This window comes from Engraulis encrasicolus, chromosome 11 (assembly GCF_034702125.1).
Source record: "Engraulis encrasicolus isolate BLACKSEA-1 chromosome 11, IST_EnEncr_1.0, whole genome shotgun sequence".
Lineage (NCBI taxonomy): Eukaryota > Metazoa > Chordata > Actinopteri > Clupeiformes > Engraulidae > Engraulis > Engraulis encrasicolus.
In genome coordinates, this window is record NC_085867.1 from 46,585,608 (window position 1) to 46,604,925 (window position 19,318).

The following is a 19,318-nucleotide window of genomic DNA, read 5'->3' on the forward strand; positions in this document are numbered from 1 at the left end:
ACAACATACCAAAACCAAACAACATACTCTCCACACATCCCCATCCGAACACACAAACACACATAGGCACATACCAACACACACACACACACACACGCACACGCACACGCACACGCACACACACACACACACACACACACACACACACACACACACACACACACACACACACACACACACACACACGATAACGATTCATCTCTCCACCATCCAGCCAAATGAGTAAAGGGTTTTGTTCTGCACATCAGCTTTGGTCTTCACTAAGGAGTGGTGGTGCTGGTGCTGGGGGTGGAGCCTAAGGGATAACTGCCTTAACCCATTGATGCCTGATGTTGCGTTGCGCAACATTGGCCCTGGCGCCTGGAGCTGCATTACGCAACATTCAGGCTCATGAGATTTGAGACAACTTTATCAAAAATATCTGTTTGTTTGAGATGAATTAACACATTCTAATGAAAGATGAGGGTCTTAGCATTTATATGCAACTTAGTGCATATTTTTATGTGCATCAGAAGCTGAGATATTTCAGGTTTTTATAGGCAGAGAGCAGCTTTTCTTAAAAAGGGCTCAGGCGTTCAGCACCCTTTTTTGCAGGTGCCTTAGGTGTCAATGGGTTAAAACACCAACAACTCTCCCCATGATCCTGGTCTTTGGGGGACAGACTGAAGAAAGAAATATTACATTCACATCCTTCTCTGCACCAGCAAGTTGATACAGATTTGTGTGTGTGCGCGCACATGAATATATAGTATGTATCTGCACATGTGTGCTTTAATGTGTGAATCGGTGTGTCTGTGTGTGTGCGTGCGTGCGTGTGTGTTCATGCGTGTGCGTGACAACTGTGTGTGTATGTGTGTGTGTGTGATGAGCGTGTGTGTGTGTGATGAGCGTGTATGTGTGTGAGAGGTGTCGTATCACTTGCTGGTGTGTGTGTGTGTGTGTGTGTGTGTGTGTGTGTGTGTGTGTGTGTGTGAGTGATGAGCGTGTGTGAGTGATGAGCGTGTGTGTGTGTGAGAGGTGTCGTATCACTTGCTGGTGTGCAGCGTGTCCTGGAACTTGGTGCTGGTGTAGCGCAGGTGGAAGCCCTTCTTGCTGATGGTGTCGTCCGAGTGGAACACGATGACGATGGCGTCCCCCGCGGAATAGATCTCCTCCGGAGGCTGTGGAGGTGCGGGAGAGCAACACACTCAGAACTTCATGCAGTTACATTTAATAAGACCAACGTTTCGGCTTACGCCTTCATCAGGACCCTGATGAAGGCGTAAGCCGAAACGTTGGTCTTATTAAATGTAACTGCATGAAGTTCTGAGTGTGCGACGACCATTCTTTTTCAAGTTCAGTCTAATTGTCTGCCGTACGCACCTCAACGGAGGCTGTGGAGGTAGGAGGGGAGCAACACATCACCTTTATGGTCATTGTACAGTAGGATAATTGAAGAGGGTAGGTCCGTCTGAACACTGCGGAATAAGCTCCTTAAGCTTATTAAAGGGGCATTCCACCGGTGGAGACATGAATATGTATTGAAAGTGGGTCATATATATAGTAGGATAGTAGCCTACACGGAATAGATCTCCTCCGGAGGCTGTGGAGGTAGGGGAGAGCAACACGTCACCTTATCAGAGATTCTTTAAGTATATAGAGATATGCCAATGTAATAGGTTGCTATGGGCACCTAACATGACCAGGTTCCGGTCTGCCTAAAAGGGGCGTGTCATAATACCCCTAGCATTGAATAGAACAGTCCTTAGGTCTGCCTAGGTCTGCTTAAAGGGGGATTTCCCCCCTCTCCCCCTTGCAATAATAGAACCCGGAAACAATGGGCCAACTCTCTGACGTCACCTTTATGGTCATTGTAGGATAATTGAGGAGGGTAGGTCTGATGAACACTGTGGAATAAGCTCCAAAAAATAAAGCTTATTAAATTAAAACAGCAACGTGTCAATCACCCAGGATCTTCGTCAGGCAGTTTCATTTGTAGTTAGTTTAATTGCTGTTTTAATTTAATAAACTTTAATTTTTGGAGCCTATTCCGAAGGATAATTGAAGAGGGTAGGTCTGAACACTGTGGAATAAGCTCCAAAAAAATAAAGCTTATTAAATTAAAACAGCAACGTGTCGATCACCCAGGATCTTCGTGAGGCAGTTTTATTTGTTATTTAATTGTTTAATTGCTGTTTTAACTTAATAAACTTTAATTTTTGGAGCTTATTCCGCAGGATAATTGAAGAGGGTAGGTCTGAACACTGCGGAATAAGCTCCAAAAAATAAAGCTTATTAAATTAAAACAGGAACGTGTCGATCACCCAGGATCTTCATTAGGCAGTTTTATTTGTTGTTTAATTGTTTAATTGCCGTTTTAATCTTATTCTTATTCCGCAGTGTGCAGACCTACCCTCTTCAACTGTCTGACACTTTTGTCTATCATCTGCAACAAGTGACTTTGGATGTGCGCACCCTACCCAAAACGACCATCATCAACATCGTCATCCAACAGGATTAACTGTGGATGCAAGAGGAAGCTGGCGGAACTCTCTGAAAGGGATGTTTGGGTGCTAACCTGGACTGTATGAAAAAAATACGAAACCATAGCTGTCCAAATCACGGTAGAATTAAATGTGCACCTCAACTCTCCTGTTTCCACCAGAACGTTCCATCGGGAGCTCCACAGGATCAATATACACCGCCCGTCACCCAAACATCCCTTTCAGACAACTTCCTCTTGCGTTCACGGTCAATCCAGTAGGATGTGGTTCATCCTTCTTGGTGGTACAGTATGCAGACTTAACCTTGGATACTGTGACTCTTAATCACAAAGGCTCAATTCGAAATGGAAGGCAGTGACTCGATGACTCCCATGCTACATAAACAGGTCTCTGATTAGATAGGTGAAGTTAGCTGGTGAGGCAGTAATGGCACTAACGAGTGCGCTGCCCTGCGCATTCGATCCTACGGCGATTCTATGGCGGGAGTTACGTTCATCACGTTAGCGCAAAGCTTACGCTTATGCTATTTGAACGGTGAATGACCGCCAGACGGCGGAATCGTAAAAGAGGCTATAAATAGATCTAGCGACGGCATATTTAGATAAAACAATGTTGATTTATCGGTTCAATTCTCAATATCTATGTACATACGTGTCAGAATAAAGAGCATTATAAGGTGGTAGTTTGGGTGGTAGCCATGTTTGTTTTCAGGTACCCTGTTGAGAGGGAGGTGGCGCACAGCATTTTGGGTACAAAGGCAGCACAAGTCAGCATCTGATGCTGCCCTCAAATATCCCTGTTACGCCCACAATTGCATTGAACTGCCAAGGGAGGAAATAAAGCAATTTCTCGTTTCGACTCGCACTTGGTGACTCAATGTCCAGTTAGCTGGACCGACACTGGAAGGACAACTGCGTTCCCCGTTTCGTACGGACCCAAAGACTTGCTGTCTCGGTCACAGATGCACCAGCTACACGCACAAAATTTCTCCTTTTTGAACTCTAATGCGTCACCCAAAATGTTGTGTGCATTGCAAAATTTTGAGCAAAACTGTGCTCTTACCCTGCTAATTTAACCTTCACGCTTCCCTCTAATGCAATTTGCAATTAATGAAGATTGAAGTCCACGTAAGCCATGAAACTTCCCACACTAAAATGACAGGTGTTTCAGTTTCATTGTCTAACCTCTGTATATTTCACAGCTGCCCAGGTCTGAATGCTACCAGACCTTTCAAATCAAGAGATAATTTGAATAGGACCTGTTTTACAATGTGTTGTACCATTGACATCACGCTGCGATCCAGTATACCTTCAGGAGCAGATTATAATAAAAACAATGGACATGTTTCAGTCTGTAAAATGATACAAAGACATTTCTAAATCTTTGGGACATCTGGAAAGCACGGTGAGAGCCATTATCCACAAATGGAGAAAGCATGGTGCAGCGGTGAACAATGAACATTTCTAAGACTGGCTGTCATACTAAAATTGACCCACAGTGCCCACAGTGACGGTAGATACAAGACTTCATAAAGCCAGGTTTCCCAAAGTGGGGTGCGTGCACCCCTGGGGGTGCGTGACCTGCCATAAGGGGGTGCATGAGCTGAATAGAGCCATGGCTGATATGTGCGTTTTTATACAGAATTCATGAACATTATGTAGTTTTTAATTGTTTGGTGAATTGTATGCTTGAAGGGTCCATCTGAAGTGTAACTTATAACTCCTAGACTTGTAATAATGGCAGAACGACATTGAAATGGAAAAGGGGGTGCGCAGAAGGAAAAGTTTGGGAACCGCTGTCATAAAGGAACACAGAATGACATCTTACCAACCGGAGCTGTTAATTACCTCAGAAAATGGCAGTGTTCATTACTCAACCATAAGAAAGATACTGAGGTAAAAATAGCATGTCACAGTTCAGTGGCCAAAGCCACCTCTAACAAGAAGAGCATGAATACCTGTCTCAAATTAGCTTGACAATGCGTAAAAGCTTCTGAGATAATATTCTATGGACAGATGAAAGAAAAGTTGAACTTTAGAATAAAGGAAGAAAAGTTTGGTGCCACATGGATGTCTATTTTCTGTTGTTTATTTTTTCAGTGCAATCAGACTAACACTTCAACATGTGTCTTCTGATTAAATAAATCAAAAGGAAGTAACATCTGGTGCCACACAGATTTCTTTTTTTCCCCAGTGCAATCAGAAACTTTATTAAAAAAATATATATTAAAAAAAAAAAAAAAAAAAAAAACAGAAAATAGACATCAGTTTGGCACCAGATTTTTCTTCCATTTTATTCATGACTTACAGCAGTATTGCTCTGGTTGTACCAGATTGATACTTTAGAAGTGCGGAGTACGTATTGGGGCTGTTTTTCTGCCTCAGGACACGGACAACCGGCTGTGATTGAATAAGCATGAATTCTGCTCTCTACAAAACAAAACAAAATCCTGAAGGATAATTTCCAACCATCAGTTTGTAAATATGTTCATGTGTGGAAACCCTCCACTGTAGCTGATTTAAAGGTACACTGTGCAGGAAATGGTCAAAAAAGGTACTGCAACTATGCTGCTCATTGAAACTGTGTCGCCTACTGCCAAATTTGACCTTTTCATGAAAGTTTACTAGGTAATAAACTAATATTTTCTAGTATGGCCCAAGTACAGTAATTTTTGCAGCTAAAAATTGCTATTTCTGGAAATCCAAAATGGCGGACCATGGAGAAGATCCCCTTTTTCATGTATGAAAAGTGCAATTTTTCCGGTCATAATGAATACTTAGAATTTGATGGTGGTGGTATATATTAGTGAAAAAGGTAACATTAGTGAATGGGTAGCATGAATTCTGGAAATAAACAACTAAAAATCTCACACAGTGTCCCTTTAAAAACAATTATGCAAAGAAGAGTTGGCCAAAATTCCTCTGCATCGATGTGAAAGACTGTTTGCCAGTTCCTGTTAACCCTTGGCTAAAATTGCTGCTGCTGGGGGTGGTTCAACAAATTATAACGTTGAGGGAGCAATTACTTTTTCATATGGAGTCATGTAGCCTAGGTTAAGGTAGCTTGGTGACACTGGGGATCTGCTTCCACACATCTGACCAAAGGAGGTGCAAAAGAAGACTTCAAAAATGATCCAAATGTTATTTGAAACATAGTTAATTTCAGATTTAAGAGTTTTTTTAAAGGGGCACAATGTAGGCTGACGTTGTTTGCGCAGTGCCCGTGGCATGCCTGTCTTAAAATCTACAGTCTTTAAAAAAAATGCTGTTTAAATAAACTCGCTGTGAGAATGCTTTTCATCATGGAATGCCAGCAGTTGATACAAATCTCAATACGGTATGTAAAGCGATTTTTCGTATTTGAAGTGTTTGACACGCTCACTAATGACTCAAGTAAGCATCTGTTGACTCGGGACAGTGATTAATTAAACTTTTAATCCTACCTTGAGCCCCTTAAAGGAGAATTCCGGCCAGTTTGGATTAATATTCCATCTTGGGTGGACCGAGGGAAAGGGAAAAAAGGCAAAACCGCGAGAAATTTTCATGCCTGCTGCGCAAAGTTGTTCAATTGCGCTGTTTTCGGTTAAAACCTGACCCTTCGGGCACGTAATTGACCTGTTTTAAAGCTCCTAGCGTGCATTAAAACCCTTTTGAACGCTTTGGCCGTGGTGTGTGGGTCCATACAAGTCGATCTAGTGGTTCACATTTCCATAAGGAAGCATAGGTACGATACAACAGGAGTTTTCGAAAGTGGCGCACCTACCTCTTTCAGCTTCCGCCTTCCAACTACGTCCGCAAAATGGTTCGCCAAAGTGATACTTCATAGTAATCCATTTTATTTTTGTCCACCAAAGACGAGCCACAAGAAACATATTCACATGTTTTCATGCCCTGAGTTGTTATTGTCGCGCAGATTCACTTCTCTGTCACTGAACGCAGTGTAGTGACGTCACGGTGTCACATGACTCCTGGAAGGAACGCCATTCGCTCTTCCAGTTATTATACATAAGCGAGAAAGAGAGGCGCTGTCGTAATATACTGTTTGATATTTTGAGATGGATCCTCCGTTGGGGTAGTTCAATTGAAGAGTTTGGTGGCCATGGTTATCTTTTTCGAACCAGAATATTTGTTACAGATAAAGAATTATTCCTTCCAGGAGTCATGTGACACCGTGACGTCACTACACTGCGTTCAGTGACAGAGAAAACATACCAAAAAGTCAAACTTACCAAAGCCGAACAGAATGGTCGCGGGACGAACACGGTCTTTCTGCTCAGTTTCGGCTGGTGTGTTTTTCTCTGCCTTTCACACTGACAGCGCCGGCGTGCGCGGCCAGTCCTGTTCAAAAAAACTCCCACAGCCAAAGCTAGCGTGCTACTTTGCCATTCATTTAAATGAGACACCGCCGGTCGCCAGCGTGAAAAATACGCTCGAGTTCTATTTCCCAAACGCAGCGCGGTGCGGAGCCGGCTCACGTGCCGCTGACGCCCGACTACCGCCAGTTGGTGTGTAAGGACAGATATGTTTCAATGTATTTTCACCGACGCCGGTAAAAATCGCGGCCGTTCCGCGACGCTTTATCGCCCTAGTGTGTAAGACCCCTTAAACCAGGGATGTCAAACTTAGGCCCGGGGGCCAAACTTGGCCCGCGGAGCCATTTTATTCGGTCCGCGAGATCATTTCAAATGTCTATTACAGTTGTCCCACATACACCATCAATGTATAGCGTAATATGACTTCAACATGAAATTTGCACAGAATGTGTAGACACATTTGAACTAACAAATATGATGGGAAAGAGTGTATGTGAAATTTAACTATGAGTATAAAATGCATGCATGCACAATTTTAGTCCATTTTTTATTTAAAAAATTAGGAGTTTGGCCCGCGACTTCGCTCCAGATTTTGATTTTGACCATCAGTCAATTTGAGTTTGACACCCCTGCCTTAAACTGTGTACGTACCCCGGATCCGCAGTAGCGCCCCAGCCTCTTAAACTGTGTACGTACCCCGGATCCGCAGTAGCGCCCCAGCCTTGGGGCCTTGGCATCGGCTCCGTCGAACAGCTCCATGTAGTCATAGCCGCAGTCGGCCTCCTCCTCGATCTCGAAGGTCTGGAAGATGAGCTCCACGCCGTAGCCCTTCTCGGCCGAGATCACCCACAAGCAGTCGCTGGCGCCCGGGTAGTTGTTGTCCCCGTACTGGGCGTGCGAGTAGAGGTCTTTGGTCTTCACCTCGGCCTTCAGGCTACCCCCACACTCTAGAGTGGGGAGGTCGCCGGACAGATGGAGCAGGGGGGGGGGTTGGGGGGAAGAGAGAGAAAGAAGGAAAGAAAGAAAGATGGGTACAGAAAGAAAGAAAGAAACAAAAAGAGTTGGGGTAAGCAGGCATGGCAGTACAGGTGTCAGCCTACAGACTAGCCCCACAGTCTCACCTTGGAGGTGAAGAGCAACAGAAAGTTGTGTCAAGCAGTCGGAGGTGTCAAAAGGAAAAACGAAAATAAATTCAAGACATCTCTCGGACTGTCATAGCAATGTTATGATGTAGTTGAGTATTTTCAGCAAATAGTGAATAGGCCCGCCGGCGACCCCATCTGCAGTAAGAGGCTACCTTCCTTTGGGAAATGAAATAACTCTTCTCAACTCTACTCAACCAGTAGGTGGTGTGAAAGGAAAGTTTCCTCTGAGGGTGCCCAGTGCCTTCAGCATACAGCAGTGTTTCTCAAAGTGGGGCGTAAGCCTCCCTAGGGGGGCGCGGAGGCATCTCAGGGGGGCGTGTGACATCTAATTTTGGGTTTTCCCTCCCAAGGACATGATTTCCTGTTTCGCCAATAAGTCAATAAGTTTAAAGCCCTCACCAACATTATATGATTAATTGTCATGAATTTGAATCGCATAGGAAATGAACACACATCTGCATTCGACTGCAGTCCCTCCCTATTAACATATCACCAGTCACCTTTCCTTTGATTCTGCGCACCGATCGCAAAATCAGTCTGCGCGAATAGGCTACTGCTGTTGCTTGGGGGGGCTCGGAAGCATTCAGACCCTCTGAAGGGGGGAATGATGGAAAAAGTTTGAGAACCACTGGCATACAGTGATACAGTAATTATGGCTGCCCCCTCTATCTGACTAAAAAACCCTGGAAATTTTGACAACTCAATCGTTTTTTTTTAAATTGATTGTTAATTATCACAGCATAAGGATATGTCCCATTGTTGTAAGCAACAGGTCCCTTCGTTCAGTTTCGAGGTAAAATATTTTTCCCCAGGACAGATCATTGAAAACCTGGACAACCAGGTAAAACAGGGACAGGTGATTAAACAGTCACAACTCATACTATAGCATCAAGTGAGATAAATATGTTTTTTGTTTGTATCGTTTGAGTATATTTAACCAAAGTTTTTTTAATTATTATTTCACTTAATATTTTTATTTGGCATTTAACAGTTGCTTTTTCCCAGAGTGATATAGGAGTAATATAGGAGTAGCACAAATAATATTGGAGTAATAGCAAGAACAACAACAGCAAACAACATGAATTAACGATCAAAGAGCGAATCTGATGACGCACTGGGTGGAACGCGTTGTTCGCTCCGAAAAAATAAAGAAAAAGAACAGTAAGCAGTGTGCGGTGTCTTTTGAATTCGGAACATTAAATAACGACAATTTTTCAAAATCACCCCAAAATAACATGTGAGGGACCATGAGGACACATTTGTCAACCACCACAAAATAGGCCTCGAGTGGATGCTAATGGATTGTGGTGTGCTGTGTGTGTTATTATTTTTTCATAAAAAAGAAAAATCTGCACTCACAAGCTACGTCTCCTTATTTATCTATAGATTACCACCATGTCCACAAGCAGACGCAGGTGCTCTTAAGCCGTCATCAGTGCGTGGTACTAGGGTTGGACTGGTAATCTGGCATACAGGGCGTTTTCCCGGTCGGCCGACAGTCCACAGGTGCCAATTTTGTTGGATATTGTTTACTTGTTTGTTTTGTTTTTCTTCCCCTCCCTTTGAGACCGGCCTTCAATCTCAATCTTTAATATAGACAACGGACTGAGGTCGTAGAAACTTAGGGGGGTGTGAGGGGCTGGGTCTACGCATGAGGAAAATGCATTACATTATATTACATTACATTGCATTTGGCAGACGCTTTATAACCAAAGCGACTTTCAAAAGAGGACATAATCAAGCCAACATCACAAGCAAATACAAAGTGCACAGGAGATATACAGAACAACAAGTGCAGTTGCAAAGAGGGGTTAGTTTTTTTTTTTAAAGAGTAAATAACGAGTACACACAAACACACACACACAAACTAAACTAACCTATTATGTTGGCATATCTCTATATACTTAAAAAATCTCTGTCTTTAATGCCCGGGCTGTTTTTCAGTCCCAGTCCAGCCCAATCTCAAAATGACAATCCGCTAGGGCCGTAACGATACACTCAACTCACGATTCGGTTCGCATCAACGATTTTTGACCTGCGGTTCGATTCGACACCCCACGATTTCTGAAATGTGTGTCATTTGAAGCTTGGAAACACCATCACATCGAATCACATGGTTGTTTTCTGGACTGGTTATTTTTTTGTTTTGTTTTTTACAAAAAATGCAGCTTTCAACTTTTTAAATATATATTTTTTCCTACTTTTTTTGCCTTTTTAACATTCTTTTTAACATTTTTTGGGACTCCCAGAGCAGGGAAGCTTTTCATTGTATATATATGTTTCATATATGTTTCATATATATATACATGACAAATAAAATATCTTGTATCTTGTATCTTGAAGGATAATGAAACTTTGAAAGGGAGTATCACGATATTGCCTCCTTACATTACGATACAGTATAGCGACTGGAACCAGGGACTCTGAAGAAGGTGTTGCAACACAGACACGTTAGTTGGGTGTGTGCACAAAATAAAGTCTTTTCAGTGTTCTCCAGCCTCTCCTTTCCAGTGAAGTCTGTCCCACTGTGATGCACCTGCAAGCTGAGTGAGGGATCATGCATAGAGTGCCAATTCTACAGTATAGTGACTGAGTATCACGATTTCTCGGTTCAATACAATATCGTTTCTTACAGCCCTTCAATCCGCCCACATTTCCTTTTTTTTGTTGTTGCAATTTTCAAAACGGAATCCGCCTATTGAAGATGCAGAATTAAAGATGCCTCAGCCATTAGCATCCTCTTGAAAGGAAATCCGCCAGAATGTGTGCGTCTGTGTGTGTGTGTGTGTGTGTGTGTGTGTGTGTGTGTGTGTGTGTGTGTGTGTGTGTGTGTGTGTGTGTGTGTGTGTGTGTGTGTGTGTGTGTGTGAGTATCTCTTACCTGAGGAGTGACTGAGTTCAAAGCCTCTCTTCTGGACAGAGTTGTCGGAGAAGAAGCGCAGGAACATGCGGTTGCCGCTAGCAACCAGTGGCGCGGGTTTCTTGGAGCCGCAGAAGCGCCCGAAGCTGGGAGCGCGGCCGTCGCGGCCGTCGTACACCTCCAGGTGGTCGTACGCACACTGGGGGTGGGCCTCCATGTCCATCTCCGTGAAGGCCTGCTCAAACACGCGTGGGTCAAAGATGTGCAAAATGGCATTGTCATTCAGTGTAACGGATGCCTTCTGCTGACTGTAACGGTAAAAAAACCATGACTCTTTTTATATATTTATTGTTACAGGGAATTCATGAAAGCCTCGGCTGTCATCCATTCACTTGAAACAATTTAAAAATCATGTTTTTTTTGCAGTTACAGTCGGCGGAAGGTGTCCGTAACACTGAATGACAAAGACGTCTTTGACCCAGGTACAGAGACAAAGACAAAGACATAGACAAAGACACGCGTACGTACACACGCACACACGCCGACACAGATACAGACACAGACACAAGTACATATATACACACGCTCACACGCAGATACAGACACAGACACAAGTACATATGTACACACGCTCACACGCAGATACAGACACAGACACACGTACGCATGTACGCAAGCAGGTACAGACACAGACACACGTATGTACACACGCACCCACGCCGATACAGACACAGGCACAGACACAGACACAAGTACATATGTACGCATGCTCACACAGACACAGTCACACCTACGTATGTACGCAAGCAGGTACAGACGCAGACAGAGACACACGTATGTACACACGCTCACACGCAGATACAGACACGCGTACGTATGTAGGCACACACACGCAGATACAGACACAGACACAAGTACATATGTACACACGCTCACACGCAGATACAGACACAGACACAGACACACGTACGCATGCACACAGAAACAAACACAGACACACGTATGTACACACACACACACGCAGGTACAGACACAGACACACATACTTATGTACACACGCTCACACGCAGATACAGACACAAGTACGTACACATACACACACACACACAATAGGCACAGACACACACATGCACACACATACACACACAAACACGCACACACACGTGCGCACACACACACGTGCACACACACACACAAAAATGTTTTTGAAAACAATTAGTCACAATTATTCTTGTAAGTGTCTGGTCTATAATGTTGTGCACGAGTCAGAAGGCTAATGTAATCAACACACTCTCTCTCTCACACACACACACACACACACACACACACACACACACACACACGCACACACTAGGGCTGCACGATTATGGAAAAAATCATAATCACGATTATTTTGGTCAAAATCATGATCACGATTATTTTGGTCAAAATCTTAATCACGATTATTGATTTTTTTGGCAGATTTTTTTTTTAATTATAAGAAGATGAAATATAAGCAAGAATGAATTGTACGGGATGAGCAAAAAAAGAAAACACCAGCCTGCCAGTATGTTCTGGCTTCAAGGATGCTCTCAAAAGGTAGGTCATTATTGCGACGATTAAATCACGATTAAAATCACGACTTCGATTTCACGATATTATCACAATATTTGATTATTTTCGATCAATTGTGCAGTCCTAACACACACACACACACACACACACACACACACACACACACACACACACACACACACACACACACACACACACACACACACACACACACACACACACACACACACACGCTTAAATCCAGTAGATAGACCTTTCATATAAACACTCGTGTGTGTGTGTGTGTGTGTGTGTGTGTGTGTGTGTGTGTGTGTGTGTGTGTGTGTGTGTGTGTGTGTGTGTGTGTGTGTGTGTGTGTGTGTGTGTGTCACAGCAACAGTTGAAGCAAGGGTAAAAAGGGCAAAAAAAACAGCATTTGGGCAGATGTCCAGGCGGGTTTTGATGATTTTTTGGGCTGGAAATCATCATCCTCATCTGGCGACCCTGTTCATGGGCAGGCGGTGGGGTCAGGGGGTCAGGATTTGGCTGATTAGCGGCCACTTCGCTCAAAGAGGGTGGACGCGATTGGTGGGTGCGCGAGTGTAGTGTTGGGCACACATACCTATACAGGTGTGTGGTTGGGCACCTCCATGCATCCAATGCCCGTCTTCCATATATCTTTCTGGTCAATCGTAAGTCAGTCATTAACGTGGCACGTAATTGGCTGAGTAAACTGGCGGTGGAAACGACTCTATCTTTGAAGCTGAAAAATTCGTTCAATTTTGGCTGAATTCACTAGCCTAGCATTTCCTGGAGGCGGGACTTATTCACTCTTTCCAGTTCTTATACTACCTCCATGGGGTAGCGGTAAATGAGGGCCTGTGGTCTCTCGAGATGAGCAACCAATAGGCCTAAAACACCTGCTGAATGCCAGTAGGAGTCTAAAATAGGGCAGTCATGGGTGAGCAGGGCAGTCATGGGTGAGTGGTTAGGGTGTCAGACTTGCATCCCAGAGGTTGCCGGTTCGACTCCCGACCCGCCAGGTTGGTGGGGGGAGTAATCAACCAGTGCTCTCCCCCATCCTCCTCCATGACTGAGGTACCCTGAGCATGGTACCGTCCCACCGCACTGCTCCCCATGGGGCGCCACTGAGGGCTGCCCCCTTGCACGGGTGAGGCATAAATGCAATTTTGTTGTGTGCAGTGTGCAGTGTTCACTTGTGTGCTGTGGAGTGCTGTGTCACAATGACAATGGGAGTTGGAGTTTCCCAATGGGCTTTCACTTCACTTACAATCATTATCAGGGTTTAGGAACATGCTTATCCTGCCGGTAAGAGGTAGACGGTCTTCATTAAAGGGACTCACTCGCGCAACATTAACCAATTTTAGCCGAAGGCACCTGCAAACAAACGCCTGCTAAATGCCTAAGCCTTTTTTGGGTAAAAGTGCCCTCAGCCTATAAAAACCTAAAAAGCTCAGCCTCCAAAGCACATAAAAACATGAAATAAATTGCATTTAAAAGCTAGGCCCCCATCTTGCACAAGCATATATTCATCAAGCTCTCTAACATGTCCCCGAGAAGAACTAGTAAAGTCCGTTATAACGGCTTGGTCGCTCTGCTCAACAGGCAGCTCGTATCGACACGATTTATTAGGGCACATGCAGTAGAGTCAGAGAGCGTAAAGAGAGAGAGGTTCCATTGGCCCATTGTTTCCGGGTTCTATTATTGGGGGGGGGGAAATCCCCCTTTAGGCAGACCTAGGCAGACCTGAGGACTGTTCTATTCAATGCTAGGAGCATTATGACACGCCCCTTTAGGCAGACCGGAACCTGGTCATGTTAGGTGCCCATAGCAACCTATTACATTGGCATATCTCTATATACTAAAGAATCTCTGGTAGAGTGGCTCAGTGACAGTGTTGCCAGATGTGTCTGATCAAATCCCGCCCAAAAGGTTCTCAAAAAACGCAAAAAAAAACGCTAAATTCCGCCCATCTTCCACAAATTGCATTGACTTGTATGGGCACAAAACTGCGGAAAAAAACACCAAATGGCCCATTTTTTACCGTTTTTACCCGCATACGGCCATCCCAAGTAGCCCAATTAACTGTCCGTAACTGCCCAATCGGGCAACACGGGTCAGTGACAACATTGATGGTTCTTTTATTATTTCATAGGTGAAAAGTTACTGCATTGTGTGTAAAAGAAATTCCTGTCTTTGACATTGGGATGGAAATAATAACCAACTGGGAGACTACGCATCAGGTGCATTACAGTGGGACAAATGTTGGATGAGGAAAAACCTGGAGCACACTGCTGCCGAAGGTTTACCCCCCGAATAATAATAAAATGGTATACATTGATTTGATTAAAATGGTATTAATTAATGAATTAGCTTATAAAATACATTGACAATTGGTTTAACTTCAAGTTGCAGTGTGCTCCAACCTCCCCCTCAAATAACAAACTGCATTTTCAACAACAACAAAGAAAGACATCAAAATGATTCCTGTGGTGGGATACGCAGTGTTGCCAGATTGGGCTGTTTCCCGCCCAATTGGGCTGCTTAGGATGGCCTTGTGTGGGAAAAAATGGCATTTAGCAGAAAAACCCGCCCAATTTTTGCCATAGAAATCAATACAATTGGGCGGGATTTTGTGCTCCTAGGCGGGTTTTGAGCATTTTTTGAGCTGGAAATCATCAGCCTCATCTGGCAACCCTGGGGATACGCACCAGTTTGACACGGTGTCCCGGTGTGGTGGCGATGGTCCAGGTGCAGGCCTTCTTGCTGGGGTACTTGTCCGGCCAGTTGGGAGTGGTGATGGTGCCAGACACGCTGTTCAACGTCAGGTCGCATCCCGCTGAAGCACGTTAGAGTCACGTTAACACACTGATGAGATGGAGCATTGTGCTCAAGAAACAGAAAAAAATACAACTCGACAACAATTTCAACACCATACCAGTGATTAAAGGAGAATCCTGGCCAATTTGCAATCACACTGCTCACGCCTTGACATGTCAGTGCCAAAACACACAGCATTTTTATTTTGTTTAGGTCTTTCCGAGATTCTAGCCAGCTGCCTAGGGGCATGGCCTATTTGTTTAGCGCTTCAAATGTGTTAATTTACCCACAGAGGTGAAAGAAAGTGTTTCTTTTCTTTCTTTCTTTCTTTCTTTCTTTCTTTCTTTCTTTCTTTCTTTCTTCTAGCATTAACACAACATGATGCACACAAGACTGCACAATGACTGTTTCTCTCTCTCACACACACACACACACACACATACACAATGTATAGCATAAATTAGGTATTGTGTAAATTATGTATACTTTTTTGTGTGTATAATGTATTTTCCAAGAGGTAACTGTATTTCGAGGACATGTCAGAAAACAGATTGTTATTTTACAGCAGAATAATAGGAAGCTCATACATATGTAAATTTAGAACTGAAAAAAAGTTTAATCTCTGTCTCTCTCTTCTCATTTCTAATTCACTTAAGCCCATATAATGAAACCAATCACACAAAATGACAAGGACACGCACGCACGCACACACGCACTCACGCACTCACGAGTGCGCACTCGCACACGCAGATGCACACACGCATTTGAATGTTTGGACATACCAGAGAACTGATTGCTATTGTGCATTTATGAATTGAGAGTTACAAAAGCTGGGGACAGCTTGCTCCCTCTTCTCATTTCTGTCTCACCCCAACAGGTGGGTCAATGATGCTTTTGGGCGTCTGGCAGTAGTACACAGCTAATCCCCATAAATTAATAAGTAATTGGTAATGAATGTACGGCAATGAATATGGTCCTTAGATAACCCACTAAAACAAAAACAAATATCATTTAATCCACTCATTAGTGGCATTAGCTGTGGTTGCACAACCCTGTGGTATCCCCTAAGGATCCATCCTAGCCCCCCCTGTTGTTCAATTTAAACATGCTCCCACTGGGACGGGTCATTATCATCATTAATCATTGAAAAATGAGAAAAGGTTGCACCATGCATAGGTTTCTTTATTACACTGTGTAATAAAGAAACCTATGCATGGTGCGACCTATTCTCATTTTTTCAGTTTTACAATATTTTGGTCAGCACCCTAAAAAGAAGAGAAAAATTGTCGGGTGAAGCCTGGTCCAACCTTTATGAACATCATTAATCATTATCATCATTATCATCAACATCAAATATCATAACACAGCTGTGCTGATGACACACAGCTTTATTTTTCCTTCTCATCCAACGACTTCAGCCCACTGAGTGGGCACACTGACCTGCTCTGTGGGTGACCTTAAAAACTGTATGAGCAAGAGCGTCCTACAGCTGAACAATGACAAAACTGAGGAGGATTTCAGGGAACTCATCTCATCGGAACTGACCTGCCGTGGTGATAAGGTTAATGCAGGGGTGATAAATCTTGGTGTACATTTAGATAGTGAGCTCTCCTTTAAAGGGACACTGTGCAGGAAATGGTCAAAAAAGGTACTGCAACTATGCTGCTCATTGAAACTGGGCTGCCTATTGCCAAATTTCATCTTTACCTGAAGGTTTACTAAGTAATATACAAATGTTTCCTAGTACGATCCAAGCAGAGTCATTTTTGGAAATTCAAAATGGCGGACCATGGAGAAGTGCAATTTTTCCAGTCATAGTGAATACTTAGAATTTGAGGGTGGTGGTAAATATTCATGAAAAAGGTAACATTAGTGAATGGGCAGCATGAATTCTGGTAATAAACAACTAAAAATCTCACACAGTGTCCCTTTAACTCACATTAAACGTATAGCAAAATCCGTACAAAGGAAAAAGAATCTGGTGTCACACGGATGTCTACTTTTTTAAAAAAAAAATCTTTTATATTGGCCCCAGCGGTTACCATTGGCTGTGTTATTCACCAAAAAACTTAAAATAAGCTAACTCCGTAACGGCGCGGCATTTCTCAGAATGGCTCATCATTAGATACATTTTGGGGCATGGCAAATCGATGGTGAAACTTTCATTTTAAGCCGGAGCTATCCTTTAACTCACATTAAAAGTACAGCAAAATCTGTTCAGAGGAATAAGAATCTGGTGCCACACGGATGTCGATTTTTGCTATTTATTTTTTCAGTGCAGTAAGACTAACGTTTCGACATGGGTGTTCATCTGAGCAAAATCTGCTTACTATCACCTAAAAACATTTTCAAAGCTCAAGAACTCATCCATGCTTTTGTTTCTAGTAGATTGGATTATTGCAATGGTCTCCTGACAGGTCTCAACCCCAACATCCTTTAAAGGTTCCCTATTCCTCCCTCTAAGGCGTCAGACATATCAAAGCAGAACGGAAAGGACGCAAGACGAACGCAGTCTTTCTGCTTAGTTTTGGGCGGTATGTTCTACTCTGCCTTTCACACTGACAGCGTCGGCGTGCGCGGCCAGTCCTTTTCAAAACCCTCCCCACATCCAAAGCTAGCGTGCTACTTTGCCATTCATTTGAATGAGACATCGCCGGTCGCCGGCGTGAAAAATGTGCTCGAGTTCTATGTTCCAAATGCAGCGCGGCGCGGAGCCAGCTCCCGCGCCGCTATCGCCGACTACCGCCGGTTGGTGGGTAAGGACAGATATGTTTCAATGTATTTTCACTGACGGCGGTAAAAATCGCAGCCGTTCCGCGACACTTTACCACCCTAGTGTGTAAGACCCGTAAAGGGGTATGCCACTATTTTGGGGCTTAATACAGTTAAAATCGTTGGCTGGGGTTTATAAAGGTGGTAAAGTGTCTTATTTTTCATGTTAAGCGTTGTCTTGCTGTAAGACAAGTTAAAAGAGGGAATATGTCGCTAAGCTAGTGAAAGTCAATGTATCCGTGTAGCATTGCATGCTACACGGATACATTGACTTTCACTAGCTTAGCGACATTCCCTCTTTTATCTTGTCTTAAAGCAAGACACCGGCTTACATGAAAAATAAGACACTTTACCACCTTTATAAATCCCAGCCAACGATTTTAACTGTATTAAGCCCCAAAATAGTGGCATACCCCTAACAATATTGATGTCTTAGGCCTTTCTCATACTAAATTCTGTGCGTATGGTGTGTATGTAAATACTGAGTACACCACTTTTGAAAAGTAACATTTTGAGCAATATTTCAATTAACACACAAGGTGGTTCCAAAATGTGCATGGAGTAAGTTTCAATACATGTTAAGATAATTATTGCCTTTATACATATTAATGTAACCATTTGCATGAGCTAGATGAACTTTGTATGAAGCCTGTTTTGTTCTCTCCATCTCTCTCTCTCTCTCTCTGTACATTCCTGACGATAACAGAGGCCTCTTCCTTTAAGGCCTGATAAGCAGTTAATTCAGTGTTGATGTAAAGCATAAACCTTGGAAAGATTGATGTTTCCAACAGTCTCTTGGAAAGGATATGTTTATGTATGCGTGTCTGAAATGGCTGTATATAACCCCAGTCGGACCGTCACTGTTTGAAGAATACTTCCCTCCTGGCCAGAAGTAAACTTTTTTATAGAGGTATCACTGTGTCTCTGTGTGAGTATGCTGTAGCGTGATAACAGTTTTCTTACATTGCCTAATTAAGAATTTATTAACAATACAACATCTGTGAAGCTTAGCACAGAAAAGTAAATATTAATTTAATTATACAACTAAAATCACATATTTCTCCATTTTTGTGAAATGACTGCAGTGATTTGTACTGTTGCACTGATGCACTGTTCATCCAGTTTAAACACAGTAAGTAAACATAAACACTCAGGGACACATGCACGCACCCACACACGCACGCACGCACGCGCACGCACACACACGCGCACACACACACACACTGTAAATGCTAATCTGGCTGCCTTTCCTATTTACAAATATGATAATTAATACATAGGCCTCAGGAGGCCACATGTGAAAGGAAAGGCCATAGATCACCATCACAGAGCTCCAGAATACAAATAAGCCTGCTCTCGTGTCATATGTGAAT

General features: G+C 43.3%; 1 protein-coding gene across 5 annotated transcripts in view; it reads right to left on the reverse strand.

The window, feature by feature from the left end:
- Nucleotides 1-984: 984 nt before the first annotated feature.
- Nucleotides 985-19,318, reverse strand: part of LOC134458446 (bone morphogenetic protein 1-like) — a 130,528-nt gene continuing 112,194 nt past the window's right edge. For all 5 annotated transcript variants that reach the window (XM_063210769.1, XM_063210765.1, XM_063210766.1 and 2 more), the window contains 4 exons: nt 15,065-15,192; nt 10,821-11,034; nt 7,492-7,742; nt 985-1,160 (listed from right to left, as the gene is read on the reverse strand). In XM_063210769.1, the coding sequence (XP_063066839.1) occupies nt 1,026-1,160; nt 7,492-7,742; nt 10,821-11,034; nt 15,065-15,192 (728 nt within the window). In that variant the 3' untranslated portion in view covers nt 985-1,025. The remainder of the gene's footprint in view (nt 1,161-7,491; nt 7,743-10,820; nt 11,035-15,064; nt 15,193-19,318) is intronic.